The 24,523-nt window shown below is 33.8% G+C and overlaps 1 protein-coding gene across 3 annotated transcripts in view; it reads right to left on the minus strand.

The window, feature by feature from the left end:
* The window catches only part of LOC124952231 (neurogenic locus Notch protein), a 190,712-nt gene that overhangs the window by 93,260 nt on the left and 72,929 nt on the right, over window positions 1-24,523 (minus strand). For 2 of the 3 annotated variants that reach the window (XM_047501789.1, XM_047501782.1), the window contains exons 3-4: window positions 6,838-7,109; window positions 4,530-4,725 (exon numbers count right to left, since the gene is read on the minus strand). In XM_047501789.1, the coding sequence (XP_047357745.1) occupies window positions 4,530-4,725; window positions 6,838-7,109 (468 nt within the window). Of the gene's footprint in view, window positions 1-4,529; window positions 4,726-6,837; window positions 7,110-24,523 lie in introns of those variants that run through there. The other variant, XM_047501796.1, reaches the window with a different exon arrangement.

The raw sequence follows: 24,523 nt of genomic DNA on the forward strand, positions 1-24,523 counted from the left end.
GAGAACGATGACACAATCGTTCTGAGTTTTACAACTATACTTAAGCATTAATATATGTATCTATGAACATATAAACGTTTCACTAGAATGATTTCATTAGAATAATTACATCGAGTTTATTATCGAATTGATGAAGGTGATAAAATAAATTGATACGAAAAAATTTTCATGGTGAACATGCCTGTTGTAAAATATTTCTTATAATAAACGATGGAAATTTTAATGAAGTTCGGACGTTAATTATAAAATTTTGTGAATTTTAAAAACGATCATATGGTATAAAATTATAATCCCTTATCAACATTTATCAACATTTATCGTGGATCCATCGAAGAAGGTTAAGAAGGTATGCCATTTACTTTTCCTTTTGACTCGCCTCCGCTCAATTAAATTCCACTTCGGGCAGATTATTTCATAAATCACATCCTTCCCCTAACACGTGCGCTCTCTCTCTCTCTCTCTCTCTCTCTCTCTCTCTCTCTCTTTCTCTCACACTCTTTTTCTCTCTCCTTTTTCTTTTTCTCTATCTCTTTCATGCTCACTCACCCACCATGCCAGTTTATAGCCCTGAATCCATATCGATATATACCTACCACCCCTTCAAGCGGACAAGATGAATGAAGAAATGAAACGCGAAAAGATAATATCCCACGACGAAGTGTAAACGAGTATTTATGCGTGCAACATTCGACCCGAGATCCGGTTAACAACTTTACATTGCTTTTAATATTTTCTTGAATTCCAACAAATATTCGTTTGGTAAGGTCGACTTGACGACCTGTACTATAATTTAGATTAAAAGAAAGATAAGAGAGAGAAAGAGAGTTAAACTTCGTTAAAGAACGATTATTTTTAATAAATAATATTTAATAATGATGAGACAGAAGATGAATCTATAACTCCTAACGATTCATAAAAATTGTACATAATATGTAATATAATATAATATATATTATATATAACTATATTTATTTATGAATCGTTGGATCTCTAAATTATATATATATATATATATATATAGACACATATATTGTGATCTAAAAGAAAACGAAAAATAATAAAATAATTGATGCTAGTGTTGTAATGATTTTTAATGATATTATAAAACGATAAGAAGACGATTATAATGAAACAATTGAAATGAAACAATTGATCGTAATGAATTTTCAATCGTTCAATTAAACGTACGATTAACAAATTAATATAATATAAAAAACAGAAAGAATTTTCGATGAGATTCATTATAATAAGTTTGTTCCTTCGAAAATCATGATTCAATGTTATCGAACATTCAATAGATCGAAATATATTTGTAAAACGTTAGACGAATTTTTATTTCGTGTCAGGACACGAGCTCGCGTAAATTTTCTCGCTATAAGGCATTTGTCCTCGGCAAGATACATGATCCGCCCTCGTCCCTCGATCGACCATAACTATTTAATAATATAGTAGCTCCTACCTGTACCACCTGGCGGTCAGACTCGGCGGTCAGCCGTGGCACATCAAAGTCTTTATTAGCCTCGATCGAGCGTTATTGCTCCTCCGTGCACGCTCGCAAGAATCTACGGCTATTCGAGGACGCGATCGGTATCGCGATGAGGGAACTCTTGGTGCTTTTAACTCGCCTAATCGCGTCACGCCTACATTCTTTGTGCTTCTCGGACTCCTTGATTTCGTTCCATATACATATAGATACATGTCGGTAAAGAATGATCTCTTAAGAATTTCTTCAAGTTTTTATTTTTCTATGTTATTAATGAACTCATACGGATATTTTTTTTTTTTTTTCTTTTTTATGTTTCTTCATATTTTTTGTTAAAATAAATATTGTACTATCTAAAAAATTCATATCGATCGTGTTCCATCTTAAATCAAATAAAATATCTCGATTGTAAATATCTTGTTTCATATCTTGTATAAATATTTTTACATATATGTTTATTATATTATAGATAAGTGAAGAAAATTTCCGAAGAAATCAATAAAACGAACGAAGAAAAAAAAGAGAGAGAGAGAGAGAGTGAGAGAGAGAATTATCCAGTAAATTAGTTTTCTTTTTCTTGTAATGCAATTAATACATATGTATGTATGTATGTATGTATGTATGTATGTATGTATGTATATAATAAAAAGTTCTTACGATCCTATTAACAAAATAAATAAATTTGCACGCTTCATGATTTAGTTATACATCGTTTACGTCTGTGTTAAAGGTAGAAGATTCGAATAAAAACATTGTCGAATAAAAAATAAAAGAAAAGCATAGATCGAAAGACACAGAGTTACTGACCGAACGGCATCGAAGCCGATATAATTCAATATAATGTAGAGCCCAAGGGACATTATCTGGCCTCGTGCAGTCAACTCGACTCGGTCCTCGATTAATCTCGACTCGATCTCAACAAAGCGCGGATTTATGTTCTCCTCGCCACCCGGCATCGAGAGTCCCCGGGTGAAACCAGTTTTTGCCGAGCTCGTTTCTTTTCCGCGATGCACCTTCTTCCTTCCTTTTCTTTCCTCGCCCTCTTTTCCTTTCCTTGCTTCTTTTCTTTTTTTCTATTATTTTCCTTTCCTTTTCCTTTTTTTTTTTTTTTTTTTTCATTTCTTTTTAAATCATTTAAATTTTCTTCTCGAAATTAGTAAAAATTGATCATTATGGTACTATCTTTCTCGAGAAAAAAAAAAAAAAAAAAAAAATAAAAAAATAAAAAAATAAAATCCATCGCAAATATTTTTGATTTTACCTGATATCTTAGCAAAATATAAATAAAATGTCAATTGATCAAGTCAAATGTTTGTTTGTTTTCGTCAAACTTATATCTCCTCATTGATCAATTACATCCGATGTTTTACGATTTGATGATTTACAAAGGATTTAAAAAAAATATAATCAATTAATGTAATTAAATTGGTAAATATAACTTGTTATTTAAAATATAAACGAGAGTAATATTTAGACTGTTTAAAATGTTTCAACGTGTAATAAATATGCGGAACGATTTGCATTTAAATAAAGAATTTGGTATTTTAATTGAAAAATTGTCTGAGCCCTATAGTTAAATTTATTACGTCGATGTATTTCGAAAGCTCAAAAGAAAGAGAACGTAAGTAGTTATATATATATATACATATAAAATATACGTATGTATATATTGGCGGATCGTTCCGCTCTTTTTCGGATTATGAGATAGGAGATGAGAATTCGAGGGCGGAGACTAAAAGACGCTTTCGTCCGAAAGACGACGCAACGTTGAATTACGAGTAAATCCGTAATGAGCCGTGGGATCGAGTCGATGAGTCCTCGTTGTTCCACGTCGTTGTTCCGCGTCGTTATGCGTTCCGCGTTCCGCGTTCCGCGCTCCACCGTCCGTGTACAATCGGTAATTGCGCGGCAAAATACGAACGACACTTGCTGCAAGTCCTTCTCCTTCCTTCTCCCTTTCCTTTAACCCTACCTAACTATCATCACCAATCTCTATCGTATCTCGCTCCACTTCACTCGTTTTCTTTTCTTTTTTTCTCTCTTTTTTTTTTTTTTTCTTTGTTTCTTCTTTCCTTTTTCCTTCTCATTTCTTCCTTCTCTTATTTTTCCTTCTTTCTTTTTATCACGTTAACAACGAGATCTTAACTGCGTAAATTCTATATCTACTAACATAATCGATTAACCACATGCCGAGATCGTGACCGTGCACATCCGCTCCAGCTTTTTATTCTATGTCGATCCGACAATAGGGACCTTTATCGTTCTTTGTATTATCAAAGCTCGGTTCGTTGCTCGTTGTACGGCACCGTTACGCAAAGAGGAGGAGGAGGAGAAGAAGGAGGAGAAGAAGAAGAAGAAATTGTATTTGATTATATGAGAAAATGTCAATAGATTTTCTGTGTGTGTATATTTTTCTTTTCATTTTTTTTCTCTCTCTCCTTTCTTTTTTCTCTTTTTAATCTTCTTATGGACAATTTTTCATAATATCAAATATATTACTATATTATATGATATTATAAATATTCGAAGATTCGTGATAGTCCGATCGTACGTTATTATAATAATTTATCAATAAATGAAGCTCCTATTCTGCCATATTGAATAAAATATTTCTTCATAAATTATTTAACAACTCTGGAGACCTCTCTCACGTTACCAATCATTACTTCACCCGTATTGAATAGAATGAACGGGTGAATGGTAATTCTCCCCCGTGGATGCTCGTTAAATATTAAACGGCGAATAAGCGCTTTGATTAAACGAATTCGATTACGTTAAATTAATAAATACGTAAACGTGTGTACATATATATATATATATATATATATATATATGTGTGTGTATGTGTAGACAATTACTATATATATATAAATGATTATATATATTTAAAAACGATTAAGCAAATTTTATATTTTGATTAAAGAATTGTAATTTCAAATAACGGTACAAGTAATCTTTGCTAATCATTTCAACGACCTAATGCTTAAAGTAAGATTAATTAATGAATATCATTAAAACAAATGAAGTTCATTACATTAGGACTTACTTGTAAGATCCATGAATATTTTTGCAAGTACCGTGCTTGCACGGATTTCTCTCGCATTCATCGATGTCATCGGCACAATTGCGTCCGGCGAAGCCCAATGCACACGTGCACTTGTAACTGTCCTCCAATGAACGACACTCTGCACCGTTTCGACAGGGTGACGAAGCACAATAATCCTCCCGTTCACAATGTTCTCCTGTGAAAAAAAAAAAAAAAAAATATTTAATAAATATTTAATAGTCATCATAATAAAATGAAATTTTAACTAATAATAAAAAATGTAATCACGTAATCGAGGAATTTATTACAATAAAATTGTCACTTATTTGCAAATTACAATTTACTTGCGTATGTTAAAACAGTAAAAGTTAGGAATAGTGTTTATAAAAAAAAAAAATATTGATATTTATTATAATAAATTTCATAATTATTAAACTTATAATATCAATTCAATGGGAATTAAGTTATTTTTGATAAAAAAAAAAAAAAAAAAAAAAAAAAAAGAAAAAGAAAAAAAAAATAAAGAAAAGAAAAAAAAAAAGAGAATCTCTTAATCCCTTTTCAATTTTCTCTTATCGCAAATAATTTCAAATAAATAAAATTCTAATTGAATGTTTGAAAATTAACGTTTCTATATCTATAACGGATGAACGCGTAAAACATCATATTAAGGAGTATAGGATTAAAATTATATGGTTATCGAGTCGCAACGAGCGAATAAATTAATTTCATTCTGCTGGCAAAGTCTTCTATATTCCCTTTCGCTAAGTAAAGATATCTCTGAACATTCCGGTTAACGTTGTTAGGGCAAATATCTATAGCAAGAAAGGTATCGTCTCATCCCTTCTTCTAGTTTACCGATTAATGGAACTAATTACTAGAGTCGCTACTTGCTCTCTTTCTTTCTTTTTCTTTTCTTTATAAGATTCTCCCCTTTCTTTCTCGATCTTAACGGTCTTGTTCTGTTTAAATGTTTGATAGCGGTTCTCTTTCCTTTTTTTTTTCTTTCCTTCGCAATATATTCACAATAATTTAAAGAAAGTTACAAATATTATTTTTCATATTGAAATTAATATTTAAAATTGATTTTGTATCAACGATAAATCATGAAAATTTTACAACCTTTATCATAAACTTTTATCATTTTTCCTTTCTTCAATTTTATGTCATATTAAAAATATTCATCATACTTTTCATTACAGAGTTCATCGATAAGTTTAGAAATTAAAAAAAAAAAAAAAAAAAAAAAGAAAAAGAAAAAGAAAAAAGAAGAAAGAAAGAAAAACAAATCTCACTTAACCGACAATGATTTTAAGATAAAAGTTTTTTTTTTTTTTTTCGAATTTAGACAGATATCACGTCTTATCTCGATACTTGAGAAAAATTCGATATCGATAGCGATATCATAGGGCGTTAGAAAGGGAGAACCACTGATTCAAAAGGGTACCGCCATAGTTAAACGTTGCCTTGGACTTGGCCAATTATCCAGCAAACGTAGACTTCTCTTTCTTTCTCTCTTTCCATCGTTCTTCGTTCTCTCTCTCTCTCTCTCTCTCTCTCTCTCTCTCTCTCTCTCTCTCTCTCTTTTTTGAATTCTCCCTTCCTCGGATTTATTTTTCGAGTGAACGTGCACATCCCTATAAAGATAAGAAACTATCTACGGTATTGCCTCCTATTTCCGCGATTCGTACGGATTGACGAGCGTCGTTGGCGAGTGCCTTCTACGAGCGGTCATCATCGTTAAAGTTTTCACTTTATTTCCCGCAATATATTATAAAGCCGCCGACATTCTTAGACGATCGTAATGCAATCGCCGTCTTCCGTACTCGTTGCTCGGTCTTACCTTCCTACCCACTCTATTTATGACGAATAATGATAATAATAATATAGTAGAACGTCGACGTTTTCATTGCAACCTCCAACTTCTATAATCGCAAATATATCATTGAACATCGCTACTCGAAATACGACTATTCGTATGCTACTGATTAATGTGTGAATTTAAAAAAAAAAAAAAAAAAAAAAAAAAAAGAAAAAAAAATTCTTATGTACATGTACATATATGAATATATTTTACGTACTTAAATCAAATTCTTATTACTTTTCTTTTTCTTTTTTTCTTTTCATTCCTTTTTTTTTCCCCTTTTCTTTTTATTTACTTTTTCTTTTTTCTTTTCTTCTTAATAGCGTCAGACGTTGTCGTAGTTTATCGCTTTGATGTGTTCATTTTTTTAATTTTTAATCGGCCTTAAATATATCTTTACATTTAATTTTTGTTTCTTAAATGATATTTAAAGGATCAACTTACCTGTATAACCTGTCGCGCACGTGCACACGTACTCGTATAAAGATTTAAGATTACAGGTGGCACCGTTGAGACAGGGCGAGGAATCGCAGGCATTGTCAATTGGAATTTCACAGAGACTAGCAGTAAATCCAACAGGACAGGAACACGTGAACGATGGTGTTCCACCTCCTATGATCTCTCTCACTCTACAGGAACCACCGTTTTGACAACGTGGTCCAGTATGACAGGGGTTCAAATGTTGACAGTACTCTCCGACGTATTTTGATGTGCAGCTGAAATAACAACGATAAGAAATTAAAATCGATTAAAATTTATATATATATATATATATATGTATATATATTAATTGTATAAATATAAATATAATATCATAAAATAATTTAGAATAACTGTTTACTTTTTTTTTCCTTAGGTATAAAATAAAAGTATATAACGATAAACGAAAAGTGCATCCATATCCAAGGTCTAGATTGCATAGAATTCGATAAATTGATAAATTAAAAAATGTAATCTCGCGGAAAGTAAACGGAATATTTCTTTATGGTCACGATAAGATTAGAAATACTTCGAGACAAATTTAATGTGTGAAGATTCGAATAAGGAAAAGAGAAAGAGAAAGAGAAAGAGAAAGAGAGAGAGAGAGAGAGAGAGAGAGAGAGAGAGAGAGAGAGAGGAGAAGAAAGAGAGAAAAAGAAAAGAGAAAGAGAGAAACAATCTCTGTTGCGTATTCCGGTACTGTTCCAGTTGAACGGTTTTAAAGATAATTTTAATCGTTTCTTGCGAAAAGGGTTCGACCATGGTGTTAAGTCTTCCACGAAGGATCGAAATCGTCTTATTGCAAGACACAAAACGTACGGTGTCCTTTGAGTTCGGTCACTACCACGTATTATTTATTATAGCACACAGTTATTAGTTGGTTCATTGTCAGTGGCTGAATTGCACGTTGGTTGATCCTTACATAAAATCTTCTTTCTTTCAATTGAATATATGCGGATACACAAAAGCACACACACACACACACACAAAATATATATATATATATACACACATATATTCAATTGAACATATATTTTAAAATTACACAGATCCTTTCCTTTTTTCTTTTATATATATATAATATGTATATCCTTTAATGAATGTATACATATATATATCCTTTCCTTTTTTCTCTCTTTCCATCTAGTTCGCTTTATCATCGATTATAATTATTTTTTTTATAATTATCCCTTTCCGGATAAATAACAAATTCTATCAAGCAAATAATTTTTTTTTTCTGCTCGTTGTCATCTACAATATATCTCAGGTGTTAATTAAGTTTATCGATAATGGCTAATCTTGGTTCTCGTCGAGTTTGTTCGCGCTCGATGGTAATTACCATGCGTGTAGCTCCGCGTAGAAAATGCGTTTAGCACTTTATCTTATATAGTTAATAAACTAATACGTTAGTTCCTTATACCTGTATATATAAATTATCGCGTTTCAAGATTATCATAATAAAGATTTTATTACGATTATCATTTTCGTTAATTAATCATCCATCTGCCATGACTGTAATCCATATGATTAACCCTTTTTATTTTTTATTTATTTATTTATTTTTCGTGTTTTTTTTTTTTTTTTTTTTTTTTTTTTTTTTTTCTAATCACAGTACATTATCCACGATAGTTAATCTACATTATTATATTTCCACTAAAGGAATTTCAATTCTGCGAAAACTTGAACGATGTTGTATATACGAGTTATCGAACTTAGAAAGGTGCGGTTGGGTGCACCGTTCTAACGAACAGGTTGATACCTGGGTTTGTTCGAAAAAGGAATCGTAACTAGGCGTCCCATCGAGTCTGTATAAAGAGGAGGAGCTTCATTCTAACGGCTCCTAATGATCGGAAGTCGAGACTCGTATTGTACACTCAACCGATCTCTCTCTCTTTCTCTCTCTAGCTTTCGCTAGAAAAGATTGTGGCGAAGAAGAAACTAGGGACGAGTCCTCCCTTTAATAGTAACCTGTATGTACCTTTTCTCGAACGAACTCGGTTCTAAAGACATTTCTAAAACTCTTTTATACATTCAACATCATGGAGTTTAGAAAAATTCTCTCGTACAAAAACCAAATCAAAATATAAAAATTTCCGTATTATTATCGAAAGGAAAAATATATTTAAATATATATTATACGTATAATTAATTATGTACTCGATAAATAAACAAAAGATACATACACACACACACACACACACACACACATATATATATATATATATATGAATAACAATAATGTACACGATGAATTATGGACTTCGAGTTCGAATATAATTCGTAAATCAAAAATTAGCGGCATCATAAATAAAAGTATATTTGATTAAACGAAAGAAAAAGGAAATATTAGAAAACATTGTTGGATCGGGAGATAATTAAAGAAATAGGAAAAAAGAATCTCTTGGATCTCTTCCCCTCCCCCCGCCAACCAACCATCCCCGCCTTTCTTCGAGAGGATCGAGTCGCGGATGTCCGCTTAAGGTTCTAACGCATCGATACTCCTTCGGGAATAAAAAAGGGACAAGGTAACCAAGAGAAGAAGATAACTCGCGTGTGGTAGTCGTGGACGAAGAGAAGGGATCGGTAAGAGGGGAAAAGAGAGAGAAAGAGACGGTAAAGGGAGGAGAGGGAGGGGGCGTGGAACGTGCACGTACCAAGGGAAAAGAAGGAAGAGACAGGAACGTATCGACGTGCTTATTGTCCACGGCTGCAGCTGCCAGTAGTTCGCTCGTGTGTTTTCTCCCCACCCTTTGATCTTTTTCAACAACCCCTCTTTCACCCTACTCCCCGCCCCTTCATCTTCTCAACTTCCACTCGACGCTTCTTTACTCCCTGCCAACCTTCTTCTTTACATTTTCTCCATGTTTGTATTGTATGCGATAGAATGGAAAACGTAAAGAGAGCGTATATAAGGTGTTTCGTTTTAATTAATCAATTTATAATATTTTTCGTTCGAGAATTGAAATCATTGATGGGAGCGTAGAGGTGGTTTGTTATTGAGGAAATAAAAAAGAAAAAAAAAAAAAAAAAAAAAAAAAAAAAAGGACAAAAAAAGAAGAAAGGAAAGAAATGATACAAATGTTCAATGATCTTTCCTAAAATTTCATCCAATTTATCTTCATTCCCTGCTACTTTCGATTGAAATAAAAAATAATTTGCACTTATATAAGTCGTAAATATAAATTGTATGGATTTATCGAATAGGAAAATGAAAAAATAGAACGATTTTTTCTTTTTTTTTTTTTTTTTTTTTTTTTTTTTTTTTCTTTTTCTTTTTCGTTGAAATATCAAAACGTTTTCCTTCTTCCTCATTTTCCTTTTCTTTTTCTTCTTCCTTCTTTCGGGCTGATTAAAATTTGATAAATTCTTTTAAAAGTCTCTAATATATCTAAAACTTTTATACGTCATATATAAATAAGTGTAAGTGTGTTGGTCTCTCGCGGGCGCACGTTTAGAAAGAAAGCTGCAGCCGGTATCTCTATAAACGGAAGCAACGATTCCACGGCCATTACTCGCCGGCAGCAAGTTTCTTCTTGACTACCGGTCAGGGCCGGAGAGCACGCACGACTCCGAGAGTGACTCTCACAAGGGAAACTAGAAAACGATGCTAGAGTAGTTGGAGGGGGGAGGGGGGGAGGGAGGGAGGAAGGAGGGAGGGAGAAGAGGAGATGAGGGGAGTAAGCGATTTATCGACATCCACTAGTAAATATTTCCCTTATGCGTTAAGTCAAGTTTAGCGAGCTTCGAGGATCTACAACAGACAACGTCATTCTTGTGCAATGATTTTTGTTGTTTGATTTCTTTTCTGTTTTTTTTTTCTTTTTCTTTTTCTTTTTATTATTTTTTTTTTTTATTCTCGATACAACACAAGCTAGAACGAACTCACGAACACCGAAATAAAGATCACTTTGGGGAGGATGGAGGGGGACGTAGAGGATGAGGTGGTAGAGGATGAGGGAGACGGCTGGAGGGAAAAGAAAAGGGGGAACAAAAAAAGAAAAAGAAAAAAAATATAACAGTTCATCTCGATGATTCTAACGAGTCACATCAATTGGTTATAAATCAGAGATCTCGATCTTAAATTGACTATAGAATTGGAAAAACAAAAGGGGGGAGAGAGAGAGAGAGAAAGATAGAGAGAAAGATAGAGAGAGAGAGAGAGAGAGATAGATAGATTCGATCATCATCGATGCTTACGCGTGTACGTGCGTGTTTGTAAAAGGAAAATGAGACCGAGTCTCGTATCAATTCGCATTTCGATGCAAATTGCCTCCAACTAATTCCACTTCGAGATAGCTTTGCTATCTACCCCGTTGCCCTTTCGATTCTGAGACGTTGAAACGAACTTGAAAGAAGATAGAAATAGAGAGGATACTGCTCTCCTCTACTATTCGTGCTCATCTCGTCGGTCATTTCACATTTTTTTCGCGGAATTAGATTCACCCTTCGATGCGAACGCTTCTCTTCGTAGTACGCAAGTCGGTATGCTTTGCTCACCGCGAACGAACATAAGAAACATTTATACATTTATAGTATACGTGCTTCGAGAGGATTGAAGTTATTGTTCGACTTAATCGTCCGGTGAATCTCTCTCTTTCTCTCTCTACGTTGATTGGATGATAATTCCTTAGATCAAGATTATCAAAGTAAACGATAGAAACGTCGACCGATTACGTACGATCTAACGTTTAATCAAACGTTTTATTAAATCCCTATAGGATTTAATAATCAATTTAAAGCAAAAAGAAAAAAAAGAAAAAAAAGAAAAAAAGAAAAAGAAAAAAAAAATGAAAAAGAAAGAAAAAAAAAGCCTGTTGAAAGACGAAAAGGTGCTAAGAATTCTAAATAATAAGGCAAACATATACTCGTTCTATCCTACTGTTAATCGTACTTTTACCAGCTGATTCTACAAAAGAATCGATTTTAAGAAAATATTTTATGGAAACGTTAAATTTGAACATAACAATGAAAATATCCCATGAACAAACTAAGCTGCGTTAAATAATCTAATTATCATGTTAAATAAATTCTATCAATAGAGAAATATATCTATCTTAGAAATATAATATTTCTTTTACGTTGTATGAATACGAAAGGAGAGATTAATTTTAAGATACCTTTTATCGCCGTTAAATAAATTATTTTACGTAATTTACGATTATTTCATAAAAAAAAAAAACAGAAAACAAAAAAAAAGAAAACAAAAAAGAAAAAAAAACATTTATTCGAAGTGACGAGAATAAAAAATGATAGAAGATAGGGTTGAGGGGAGAAGGGTATGGGAAAGCCGTCGCCTTTCGTGGCAAATTAATAAGACTCGATCGTGGAGAATTCGCAAAAGAATTGCGAGAAAGATCGATAATCGAGATTTCCGCGAATTTATCGCGCCTCTTATCAGCCGGAAATTAACGGATCGTTCCCCGAAATTGCCTCGTAAATTCGAGACGCGCGAGTTCTTCTCTCCTCTTTCTCTCTCCTGCGAGACATGACGAACGACCCTGCGATTTTGCTTGTCTGCTATCTAAACGAGCATCTAAAATTGCAATTCGCGCGGTATGTCGACGACGCGAATTACCGATCTTTGCCCACTTAATTGGCCAACAGAGATGACGTGAGTGCGTATTCACAAAAAAAAAAGAAAAAAGAAAAAAAAAAATAGAAAAAACAAAACAAAGAAGAAAAATATTTCTCATAGTATTCGACTTAGGATGGCGACTTGAAATTATAATTACATTTAATTAGTTAATTATTCAAGATTTCAAATTAGAAGAAAAGAAAAAGAAAAGAAAACCTTTGTGAATATAATACCGGAGACTTTTTTCGAGGCTTTTCTAACAGTATTACGTTGATAAATATTTTCGTAAATAAATGACCAATATCGATATCGATGATCTATATACAAAATTTAACTATCATACGCTTAAAGTAAAAAATTAAAACTTAGCCATAGAAGAGATGTTGGTCGAACGTATCGAGAACGAAAATTAAAATTATCGATTATATCGTGATCCTTTTTTAGAAAAAAAAAAAAAAAAAAAAAAAAAAAAAAAAAAGAATAAGAAAAAAATATAAAAAAGAAATAAGAAAAAATATGATCATAAATGTAGATACCTACGTAGATATCATGAATTTGGTAATACGTATTCGCCTACGGCGAATTCTTTCGTATCTCTCCCGATTATTTGCACCATAACCAAGAAAGGTAAGAAGCTCGAATAAAAGTAAAAAGAAAAGGGAAAAGAAAGAGAGAGAGAGAGAGAGAGAGAGAGAGAGAGAGAGAGAGAGAGAGAGAGAGAGAGAGGAAGATATAAAAGTTGCGAGATTATTGGTGCCATTTCAGTTAACATTACGTTTCCACCTTCATCACCAAAAAGGGAAATGACTTTTTGCGACATGGAATGCCAGAGCACAGATGCTTTTTTCAAGGCACCTTAAAAGAGTGTATGTATCTTACATACTCGTCCCTTTTCTTACGAGGCGCCGCACCTCCTTCCTCTCCCCTTCCTTCGACCGCTTCCTCACTACCAATAAAAGTCAATTCTCCAATGGTTAAGTAGGTGAACATGATTTTTCGGTGTCGTGCGATCGAATGATCGAACGATTGATCGTTCGATCGACGTCCTTTACCACGTTATCGTCGGCAACCGAAGATGCTTGAAAAAAAGTTATGCAAGAAGAGAGGCCACGGCTTTTGATCGCGTTACTTCAGACGTAACTCGACCCGAATATATTCTTTATATCACGAATTAATCTCTACGGCACTCCTCGAAATCGAAATCGAGCTCCTGTAATTTCTCCAATGATCTGCCTTTAAACGGCCGATGAGAAAGAGGGCCGGAGAATAATTAAGTAGCCCGTAACGGACATACGTCTATATGTATGGTATGTACAGAGACACACATACCTATATACATATACATATACATATACATATACATATACATATACATATATATATATACATATACGTGTACGTGTACATACATACGTATACGAATTTGTCAACCTTACTAAGAAATTCCCTCCGTGAAAAGTCATCGAAAACATGTCGAACTTCACATACTCCTGCAGAATTTCTCTTCAAAAGTAGTCCCACAAGATTCCACTCTCGCAATTTTCGCGACGGTTAGTCTCGGTCGGCGACCGGACGTTCTCCGAAAAAAAGAAAGAACAAGGAGAAGAAGCAGAAGAAGAAGAAGAAGAAGAAGAAGAAGAAGAAGAAGAAGAAGAAGAAAAAATATATATATAAAGAGAGAGAGAGAGAGAGGCAATGACAATGAAGGGCCTCGAATCTCCGGTCCTCCTTGACTTGCCTCTAACGATGAGAAGAGAAGAGCAATTGTGGAGACTGAAAGAGAGAAAATGTTAGAGATTAGGAGGTAGTGTCGTGAAAGGGAAAAAGACTCGGTTTGCCGCATTGTCGGGAAAGAGCCGTGCCTGGTGTTTATCGCGAAACCTCTCTTTCTCCCTCCCACCCTATCTCCCTCTCTCTCTCTCTCTCTCTCTCTCTCTCTCTTTCTCTTTGTCTCTCTCTTTCGTCATCTTTCAAGAAGAAGGAAAAGAAGAAGAAGAAGAAGAAGGAGAAGATGAAGAGAAAGGATGAGGAAAAGGACGGTAACACCACCACCCACCATCAATGGCCAGTGGACCGAGAAGGCAGCCACCCGTGCTGGTTCCATTAGTGTCTCGGCTTGTAATTTGCCGCGCCGAATGTTAATGGACTCCTCTCTCTCTCTCTCTCTTTCTCTCTCTCTCTCCTTCTCCCTCTTTCTGAAGATCTTCCTTTCCTCCCTCGAAAACTCCATCTTCACTCACGGCACTTCGTTTCTTCCCCGGAACAAAATTCTTCCAACGGAGTCTGTCTTTTTCGCTATTTTCATCTCTCTCTCTCTCTCTCTCTCTCTCTCTCTCTCTCCTTCCCTTTCTCCACTCTCTCCCTCTCTCTCTCTCTCTCTCTCTCACTTGTAATGTCGCTTATATATATTTCTCTTCGTCTTATTCATTACGATGTGAAATATCCAAAAGGAATCACGTTTTTTGTAAAGAGAAAAAGACATAGATACGTGGATACATAAGTAAAGAAGAGACTCATTGATCGAATTGACCATATGGTTGTTTTCTTGATCTAGCGAGGGAGTAATTAGCCCCGAGAAATCGATCGTAGCCCCTTGGATACGGTTACTCGTGAAGAGACAAGCGGCTAATTAAGAAACAGCACCGTAATACTGCCGTCGAATTAGCATCCATTAAGAGAGCGACGGAAAACGGTGTGCCGTCTTTCCTCTCAAGAGGTGTGGGAGGAGGAGTCGAACAAGAGAGTGAGAAAGAGGGAGAGAGGAAGAGAGGAGAGAAGGGTCAACAGATCGTCGAATAATTAAGGGTCAATGGACGAGATCAATTAAGGAAGGAGATAAGAATCCGAAAGACAGAGAGAGAAAGAGACAGACAGACAGAGAGAGAAAGAGACAGACAGACAGAGAGAGAGAGAGAGAGAGACAGAGAGACAGAGAGAAAGAAAGAGATAGATAGATAAAGAAAGAGAGAGAGAGAGAGAGAGAGAGAGAGAGAGAGAGAATGATGCGATTCGATCGTTAATGCTCTTCGTCTCTGAGATAAAGTCACTACGGTAAGATCACTACGATAAGAAAAATCAAAAGATCTGAAAGAGAATTTCGATATCAATGAATTTTTATCCTCTTTGAAGGGAAGATTTTGATGATAATCTTTTGATGATAAATAACTAATAAATATCGTTAGAATTAATTTGTACGTTGTTATTGAATTTATAAATTAACGATAGATATGTTTTACGTATGTCAAGAATTTTCATCGTAATTAATAACGTCAATTGTTTACGATTTTACTTGTCTTAATTTGTAAGGTTGTCCCCCGGGAGAAAAACGGAAGAGGATTTGAGAGCTCGTATGTATGTAAGTACGAAGGGGAACGAAGAGAGGTACACTCTTTATGGAGAGAGTATTGAAGGTGGTAAGAACGAGCGAAACTTCCCACGTGGATAATGTGACTGCGGGTAAAGGGATAGGTTGCTGCTGCTGCTGCTGCTGTTGCTGCTGCTGCTGTTGCTGCTCTTGCTACTGCTCTCTTCAACAAGAAAGAATGTGGTCCATGTTCGATGGAAGAAGCTGAAGGAAAAGCCTTGTTTACCGAACTATCATATTACCTTACCAACCGAGCCGATCGTCATTAGCTTTTAATTAGGCCTTACCATTACATGCAAAACCAACCCTTATTTACCAATTCATTTCTATATACGTACGAGTAGTATTCAATGGATTCAATCGAATTTCATCAGATTTTTTTCTTTTCTTCTTCTTCTTTTTTTTTTTTTTTTTTTTTCAAAAGAAAATAAATAAACGATCAAATGTCATTGATATCATTCTTTAGTGACAAGAATTATGAAGTGGTGGTATACCTTCCTTTTGGTATTTTCAAGGATATATAAGAGAAAAGAAAATATAAAGGCACGTTCTCATGGATGAAACGTTGACGTAAGTATATTGCGGTTTTGGAAACATAACACTCGGCCAGTCAGTTCACCAAGATGGAACATAGATTTCTCGATCGTAAGCCTGTAAAGTATAGTCTTTGCTCTTCGACAATGCGCATGTTCTTTCGAGAGAGTTGTTGTACAGTCGAGTGTAACGATTTTTGACAACTTTCGAAAAGAATTTTATTTTAATAAAAAAGTGATTATATTTTATTAGTTATGATTACGAAAAAAAAGAATGATTTTTATTATGGATTTATGTATCATAAAAGAGAAAGACAGCATCACTTTAGCACTTATCGTTTAAAAATGCTTTTAGAAGATAACAGGAAAAAAAAAAGATTTAAAAGACTACAATTTTAAGAGTGGAGAGGACTTAAAAATTATCTTAATAATTAAAAATTGCATTTAAAAATATTCTTCATGGTATTGCAACTGGCCGGTTTATAATATAAAATTTTGTTTTCTTACGATAAAAAAATAAAACCGCAAATACAATATTTTTCTAATCTTTACGAATTATCAATAATGATTTTGATATACGTCGATGTCAATAAATTATAGTAATCATAATTGGAGAATCCTTAATGGGAAATCATTAATGAGGAGAATTATATCGATGTCAATAAATCATATGGATATCAAAGATATTTAATATATTTATAATTAGCTTGTCAATTCAAAATTTTGCTTATGAAAATAATAAAAAGAAAAAATGTATAAAGATAACAATTTTAATAAGAAAATTTTTTATATAATTCGTTATCATATATCAATGTCATTGAATTATCAGAAGAAATTTTATGCAAATGATATTTTAAAATCATTGCTTTTGAATGTACTTAGATACGTGGGCTGTGAGCTCCGAGTTATCGGGCTTTTTAACGCGCCACTTGCGGTAACGTGTCTCGACCGATCGCGGTTTCAGTGAGTCTCGCGTCCCTCCTATGTCTCTCTCTCTCTCTTTCTCTTTCTCATGTCTCCTCTCGTATTCCTGAAGACGACGATGACGACAACGACGACAACGACGACAACGACGACAACGACGACAACAACGACGACGACGACGATGCCGATGCCATTGCCGATGCCAATGCCGATGCCGATGCCGATGTCGATGTCGAGACAGCTGCACGCGCGTGCATGAAAGCAGAAAAGTGTCGATGAAAACCTAGCCGTGCGGACCGTTGTGGTTTCTCGATAAGATCAAATTTTCGTTCGAATTTATCGAATGGCTCTAACTGTACAAAAAAAAAAAAAAAAAAAAAAAAAAAAAAAAAAGATCAATCGATCGAATCGAGTGCTATTATTAACCGAGACAATCTTGGATTATTTCCATAATTCAATAAATCAAATCATCAATTTATACAATTATATAAATTATATAAATAATATAAATTTCGATTTTATAAATAAACAATGAGTTGAAACAAAATAAAAACTGACGTTTTACCACTTGCGTCGAGTAAATTTGTAAATTTATGAATAACGTGCGTTAAATAGGAAGAAAGAAAAGGATAGAAGAAAAAAAAAAAAGTATAAATAAGTGAAGATAAAGGGTATCAAGAAAACTCTCACGACGAGCGGGAAATTTAAATCAGCTGTGGGAAAGTATACATTCTCGTATAGATTAATAATAAACTTTTGAGCGTAATCAAGGAAGAGAGCTTATTATAAGTGTCTCTAACCTCCCTCCTTCCCTCCCTTTTTCTCTCTCTCTCTCTTTTTCTCCCAAAAAGTTTATTACCAGAACGTCCGTCTCGAGAACGTTTTTGTCAGTAAGTTCTTGAGACTAGTATAGAAGTAAAGAAAAAGAGAGAAAGACACCGATCGGTACCACGTGTCGTTCTACTCCGAAAAAGTTTGTCTCTAACGAAGCTGCTAGCGGCAAGTGTCGAAAGAAAAAGAAGAGGACGGAAAAAGAAAGTGCCTGAGTTCTCACGGGGTTCAACGCTTTATTTTCGTACTCCCTCTTGCTCAAGGGGTTGCCCATTGATAAGCTAATGGCCGCATGATAGTCGTTCGAGTTTAACGTCCTGAGAACGTATTACGTGCCTACGTGGAGAGGAAAGCGTTATTTAGTGCCTTCAGACGAACATATATACGTACGTACGTACAAATTTACGAACGAATGAACAATCCATCGAAAAAATCTTTCCTACTTTTTTCGAATCGGTAAACTTGTAAAAAAAAAAAAAGAAAAAAAAAAAAGAAAAAAAAAACAAAAAAATATGAAATCTACGAACATCAATGATTTTTCAATATTTCGTTCTTATAAAAATATACATAATTCATCAGAGAAATCACTTTGTCGTTATAATACATTCAATTAAATTATATTAAATTGATTTACTTTGATAAAATTATCTATCCTATTGATCTATTTGATTCTTTTTTTTTTTTTTTTTTAACTCGATTTAATTCGATTTTAGAATTATTTGAAATAAATGTAATACGTCATGCAAGAAGTCATGGATTATTATTTATTTAATAACGTAAAATATATTTAATACGTGAATTTAAAACTGTCATCCATGACGTCTTCGATTCGATTGACACGAACTTGATACTTGATACAAAAAAACAAAAAAGGGACAATAAAATGGATCACATGAGTACCGATCTATAAAGATTTAACAAAGACAGGATTCGATCTTAAGTTAAACAAATTTGACATTAATCTTAATATATATTTTTTTCCATAAAATCAAAATAATGCTTTTTTTTTTTTTTTATTGATATTTAATTTATAATGTACCATTATCGAGATACGAGTACAGATATATTACAATTCATTATGGGATTTGTCAAATTAATCTTCTTCATAAATCCTCGTAAATGTATTATTATACAATAAAGAATCTCAAGAATACGATGTTGTATTATCTGTGGCAAAAGAAAAGGAGAAAGAGGATAATTATCAAAAAATCGTGCTGGAATTCGGGTCGATCGGAAGCAATGCTCTTAAAAAGAAAGAGAAGAGAAGAGAAGAGAAGAAGGAGAGAAAGAGAGAGAGACAGAGAGAGAGAAACAGAGAAAGAAAGAGAGAGAGAAAGAGACAGACAGAACAAAGAGAAACAGAAAGAAAAACAGAGAGAGAGAGAGAGAGAGAGAGAAAGAGAGGGAGAGAGAAAGAGAGGACAGGCTCAATTAGGAGGACGATTGCGCACGGTCGATCGATCGTATTCTCGATGACATGATCGCGCCGATGCTGATCGTTGGCGCAACGTCATTCCTGGCTAACGAGTGTCGTTCGAAGATGGCGGTTTCGAATCTCCAAATTGAAGAGTGCATCTTCTTTTTTCTTATACGATATATGTACGTAACTCGAAAGTACGTATATATGTAATTAATTACCTTTTAATATATATATATATATACAATACGTGCACTTAACTCATTTAATTCGCAGAAAAAGAGGATGGGCCAAAAGTATCTAGATTATTTTTAAAAGGTCAATTACTCTCTTTCGTGATCATTTATTTTTTTTTTGTCACATCGTAAACTTAAAAAAGTTTCGTTCTCGATAAAAAAAAAAAAAAAGAAATAAATAAAAATCGTCTTGTAATGGAGTTTTGTAATGGAAATATCTCAGAAAGGAGTAATTAATTTTTTTAAATCATCTAGGTATCTTGTATCCAGTACATACACTTTTACAGATCATACTAAATGTTCTTTAATATTAAATAAATTAAAATGTCATATATGTATAATAAATATTTAAATAATGTTAAAATGAAATATGTCTGTCGTATTAAATGATTGAAAATATAATGCGAATTAAATAGAATGAATGAATACGAATTAATTCTAATATCAAATTAACTTGCAATATTTTTTTTCGAAGAAAAAAAAAAACAAAAACAAAAAAAAAGAAAAAAAGAAAAAAAGAAAAAAAGAAAGAAAAGAAAAGAAAATCAAGAAAGAAAATTATACGATACGCAAATTTATATTATAATTTATATTCAACAAATATTTTCCCTTTTACAATTAATCTTCGCGATGAAAAAATTAAATAAGATTTAAAAAGTATACGTATATGTTTGTTTCTCTTCAAAGTTACATACCATTATGGATGATTAACGTAATGACCGATTATAAATGAAAATAACAAAAATAATATTAATTATGATAGCGATTTAAACAAAACGTAAGCATATGCTCGAACGATGAAGATACTGAAAACGATAGGTTCGAAGAAATCTTGAGAATGATTAGATGAGCCGCATGTTCGCGCATCCTTCCTCATAAAAAGATTTCCGCTTGATGGGCGTTCTAAGAACGCCCGACGTGATCCTCGGTTACGACGTACCAATGGCATTAAGAGGCCACCGAGCACGCTCCATGTCTTGATATCCTAAGATTTCCCGTTTCTCGTTAATGGACCTATCGCGTGAACTTTAATGTATAATGTATGTACATATGTGTTACAACTACTCGCGATTCGATTAGAATCACAGATCACGTTTGAAATTTCTATAACGAATATAAATTAATTTAAAGGTATTAAGTATAAATTGCATATCTCTATTATACATACATACATAAATACATACATACATACATACATACATACATACATACATATATATATATATATATATATATATATATATGTATATATACATGTGTTAATATTTAAAGTAGATTTAATTTCCTTCATATTTCGTGGGAATACAAATCATAAAACGAACGTAGAATGAAACTTTCATAACTATTTCATAACTATTTTAATGAATAATTAATTATCTAATTTAAATAATAAAATAAAGGGGAGAAAAGAAAAAGAGGAAAAATTTTGCGTAGCCTCTTTCATTCATCAAACTGATAATCTCAAAAAGAAAGAGAAAGAGTAAGAAAAAAAGAAAAAGAAAAAGAGAGAAAGAGAGAGAGAAAGAGAAGTAAAATCAAAGTATAAAACTACCTAAGATACTACTTCTAAGAGTGACAAAGGATTTATAAAGAGTTGCTAAAATGAAATGTCACTTTACGTATCACGTTTTACGTTAGGATATATAAAAGAGGGAATAAGAAAAAGTGGAAGGACGAGAGAAAGCTGTGTTACGAGAGGCGAAGACGCGTTGTTTGTTATCCAGATGTTGCCTTCCTTTTCTGACGAAAGGGTTTGTCGTTCGAAAGAGAGAGAGAGAAAGAGAGAGAGAGAGAGAGAGAGAGAGAGAGAGAGAGAGAGACAAAAGAAAGAGAGAGAGAGAGACAAAAGAAAGAGAGAGAGAGAGAGAGAAAGAGAGAGAAAGAAAGGAGGGAAAAAGAAAGAGAAAAAGAGAAAGATGAAGAACAGGTCTGAGAATAAGGAGAGAAAGAGAGAAGGAAGGAAGAAGAAGGTTCTTGCAGGACAGAGGGCATATCGCTAACACTTTACGGCAGTGGCGTTTGTATAGTGCCATGTGTCTCTTCGTTTTTCCTTTCATATATATATATGTATATATATATGTGTATATGTATATGTATGTGTGCATATATATATATATATATATCTTCTCCTCCCACCTCCGAGCTTGAAAAGGTCCAAGTAAGGAAAATAAAAAGCAGGCCGCCGCCGTTTCGTTTTTTGTTGGAACGTGGCAATGACATTTCCGTCTGCTACGAAGAAGAAGTCAACAGGTCGGTCCAAGTAGTTTTTATCAGCCACCACTTCTTCTACACTTCTATTTTCTCATTACCATTCGTGTGTCATGAACACTGTGCAAGATCTACGACTTTAACTCGACCCTTCCCGAGAACCTTTTGCTTTTTCCTCGATCACGTCACCGTAGAAAAATATACAGAATTCCATTTGGAGCGAGTGAAAAAGAGCGACCCCGTCCCCCGCACCACCCCGTTCCGTCCTCCCCTGTCACTTAAAGTGCTGTATCGTATGGTGTTTTCGAGATTAAAGGGAGAAAAAAGGAACATAAGAAAAAAAAAACAGAAGAGAAAAAAAAGAGAGAAAAAGAGAAAGATAGATAGAGAGAGAGAGAGAGAGAGAGAGAGAGAAAAAAGGAAAGCACGTGCACGTTGACGACAGCTGGATCTCATCGACGTGATAAATGATCTTCAATCGATCTTTTCGTCTCGACGCGAAAGTTTCTATCAAACCTTTTAAATGATATCAATTCTTAAGAATCCATTAATTAAATTGATTCGATGAAATCAGATATACAGTTAAGTAATCGTTCTTTCTCTTTTACGAAACGAGTGTAAATAGAAAAAAAAAAAAAAAACAAAAAAACAAAAACAAAAAGAAATAAAAAAGAAAGAAAAATCTATTCTACTAGTCTTATAATTAATTTCGCATGGAAATAAGCTGCACGAACATACCGGTAGTCGACAACGAGTAGAAGAGATCGCTGGGAATTAAACTCCGATTGCTTGACCTCGCAAGTGCCGTGTCAACGAGTTTAACTTTTGCCACTGATGATTCTTCTTCTCATCGTCTTCGATATATCTAACTAACGATAGGTCTTTATACAAAGGATTGTTACAAACTGTAAGAAATTGTCGTGTAACGAATGAAAAATTTTATAAATAAATAAATTTAATTTCGAGAAAAAAAAAGAGAAAGAAAAAGAGAGAGAGAGAGAGAGAAAGACGTGGAGAATATTATTTCATACGAATGAGAAAATATAAGAAGGGAAGGAAAAAAGAGATAAGAAAAATGCAGATTTGGTTTTGGTGTCCTCGAGTTGTCCCCACAGCTGAAGAGAATCCTTACTACTGCAATGCCGTCGAGGTGGAACGTTCTAAAGAGAGAAAGAGAAAGGAGAAAAAGACGAGGTGTATCCAAAGAAAGAAAAATATCCCCGTCGAAAATTGGTGAGGAACAAACAAAGGGTTGCGGGGGACCGAAGAAAAATAAAGGATTGCGAATTCTATTAGCGAGCCTCTTTCTCCTCCTACCGAAGAAGAAATAAGATGACGATGCCGAAGAAGGAGGATGCTCGGAAAAAGAGAGACAGAGAGACAGAGACAAAGAGAGAGAGAGAGAGAGAGAGAGAGAGAAAGAGAGAGAAAAGGATGAGATGACAACGCTCAGAGCTGTCCGCTAATCTTCTTTCGTCTCCTTCTCTTATTCACAGAGACGAATCGCAGGCGGATCACGCTTTGTCTTTGCGGTTTTCTCCAAGCAGCTCCGCTTCTCGCCGAAAGATTCAACCCTACTACTACCACCATCATCACCATCACCATCATCATCACCACCTCCTCCACCTCCTTATCCTCCTCCGCCTCCTCCTCCTTCTTTTCCTTCTCTTCCTTCTCCAATGCTACGACAAACTCGTGGACCAACTAAGTAATCACCACGATTGTGGTTTTTACTCGCGAGTCTACCGATTTAGCTCCGGCTATCACGAAAGCGCAATGACCGTGTAACCTCCTTCGAATGATTTTCCAATTTTCTTGATGTTTATATATCCCCACAGGTATAATACGATACATTGCCATTGAATGTTGATAAAGAAACGTGCGTTTCAAATATGTAATTTTATTCTAAAAACAATTCATTTCTTTTTGCTTTTTTTCCTTTTCTTTTTATTCGAAAGAAACGATGTGAGTTTTTTTTGTTAATTTTGTTTTTTCTTGAATGATTTTTTTTTTTTTTTTTTTTTTTTTTTTTTAATTAACAATTTATCAATATTTTTCTTCTTCGAAAGATTTTTCTCGAATTAATTTTTGAGAGAAAAGATATAACAAAAAAAGAAAAAAAGAAAAAAAAAAAAAAAAGAAACGAGAAAAGAAAAATAACCATGGAATTTGTTTACTACCCTCTATGATCCTACTTTTTTTTTTCTCAAGCTTTAACTTACGACACAAATCATATTTATATTAATTCTTGAATATAAATTAACAATACAATTTTTTCGCGTAAAAATGAAATCATATATAAATAATATAGGCATGTTATATCATATCAAAGTTACATGGATTTATAAAAGGGAATTAACTTTCTTACTTCTTTAACTTTTAAAACAATCACGGTCACCATTAGAAAATTTCTTTAACTCGTTCGTCTGATGCAGTCCGTCGAGAAAATCCGGAAGTAGAGTTTCGAGTAGGTAGAAAATCGCTCGAAAAGGGCCAACTTATTCGTCATCTCTGAAGAACGAAGAGGATGCAGTTAAAGAGAAATGCAATTTATAGTTAATA

Source organism: Vespa velutina, chromosome 1, assembly GCF_912470025.1.
Source record: "Vespa velutina chromosome 1, iVesVel2.1, whole genome shotgun sequence".
NCBI classification, from domain to species: Eukaryota; Metazoa; Arthropoda; class Insecta; order Hymenoptera; family Vespidae; genus Vespa; species Vespa velutina.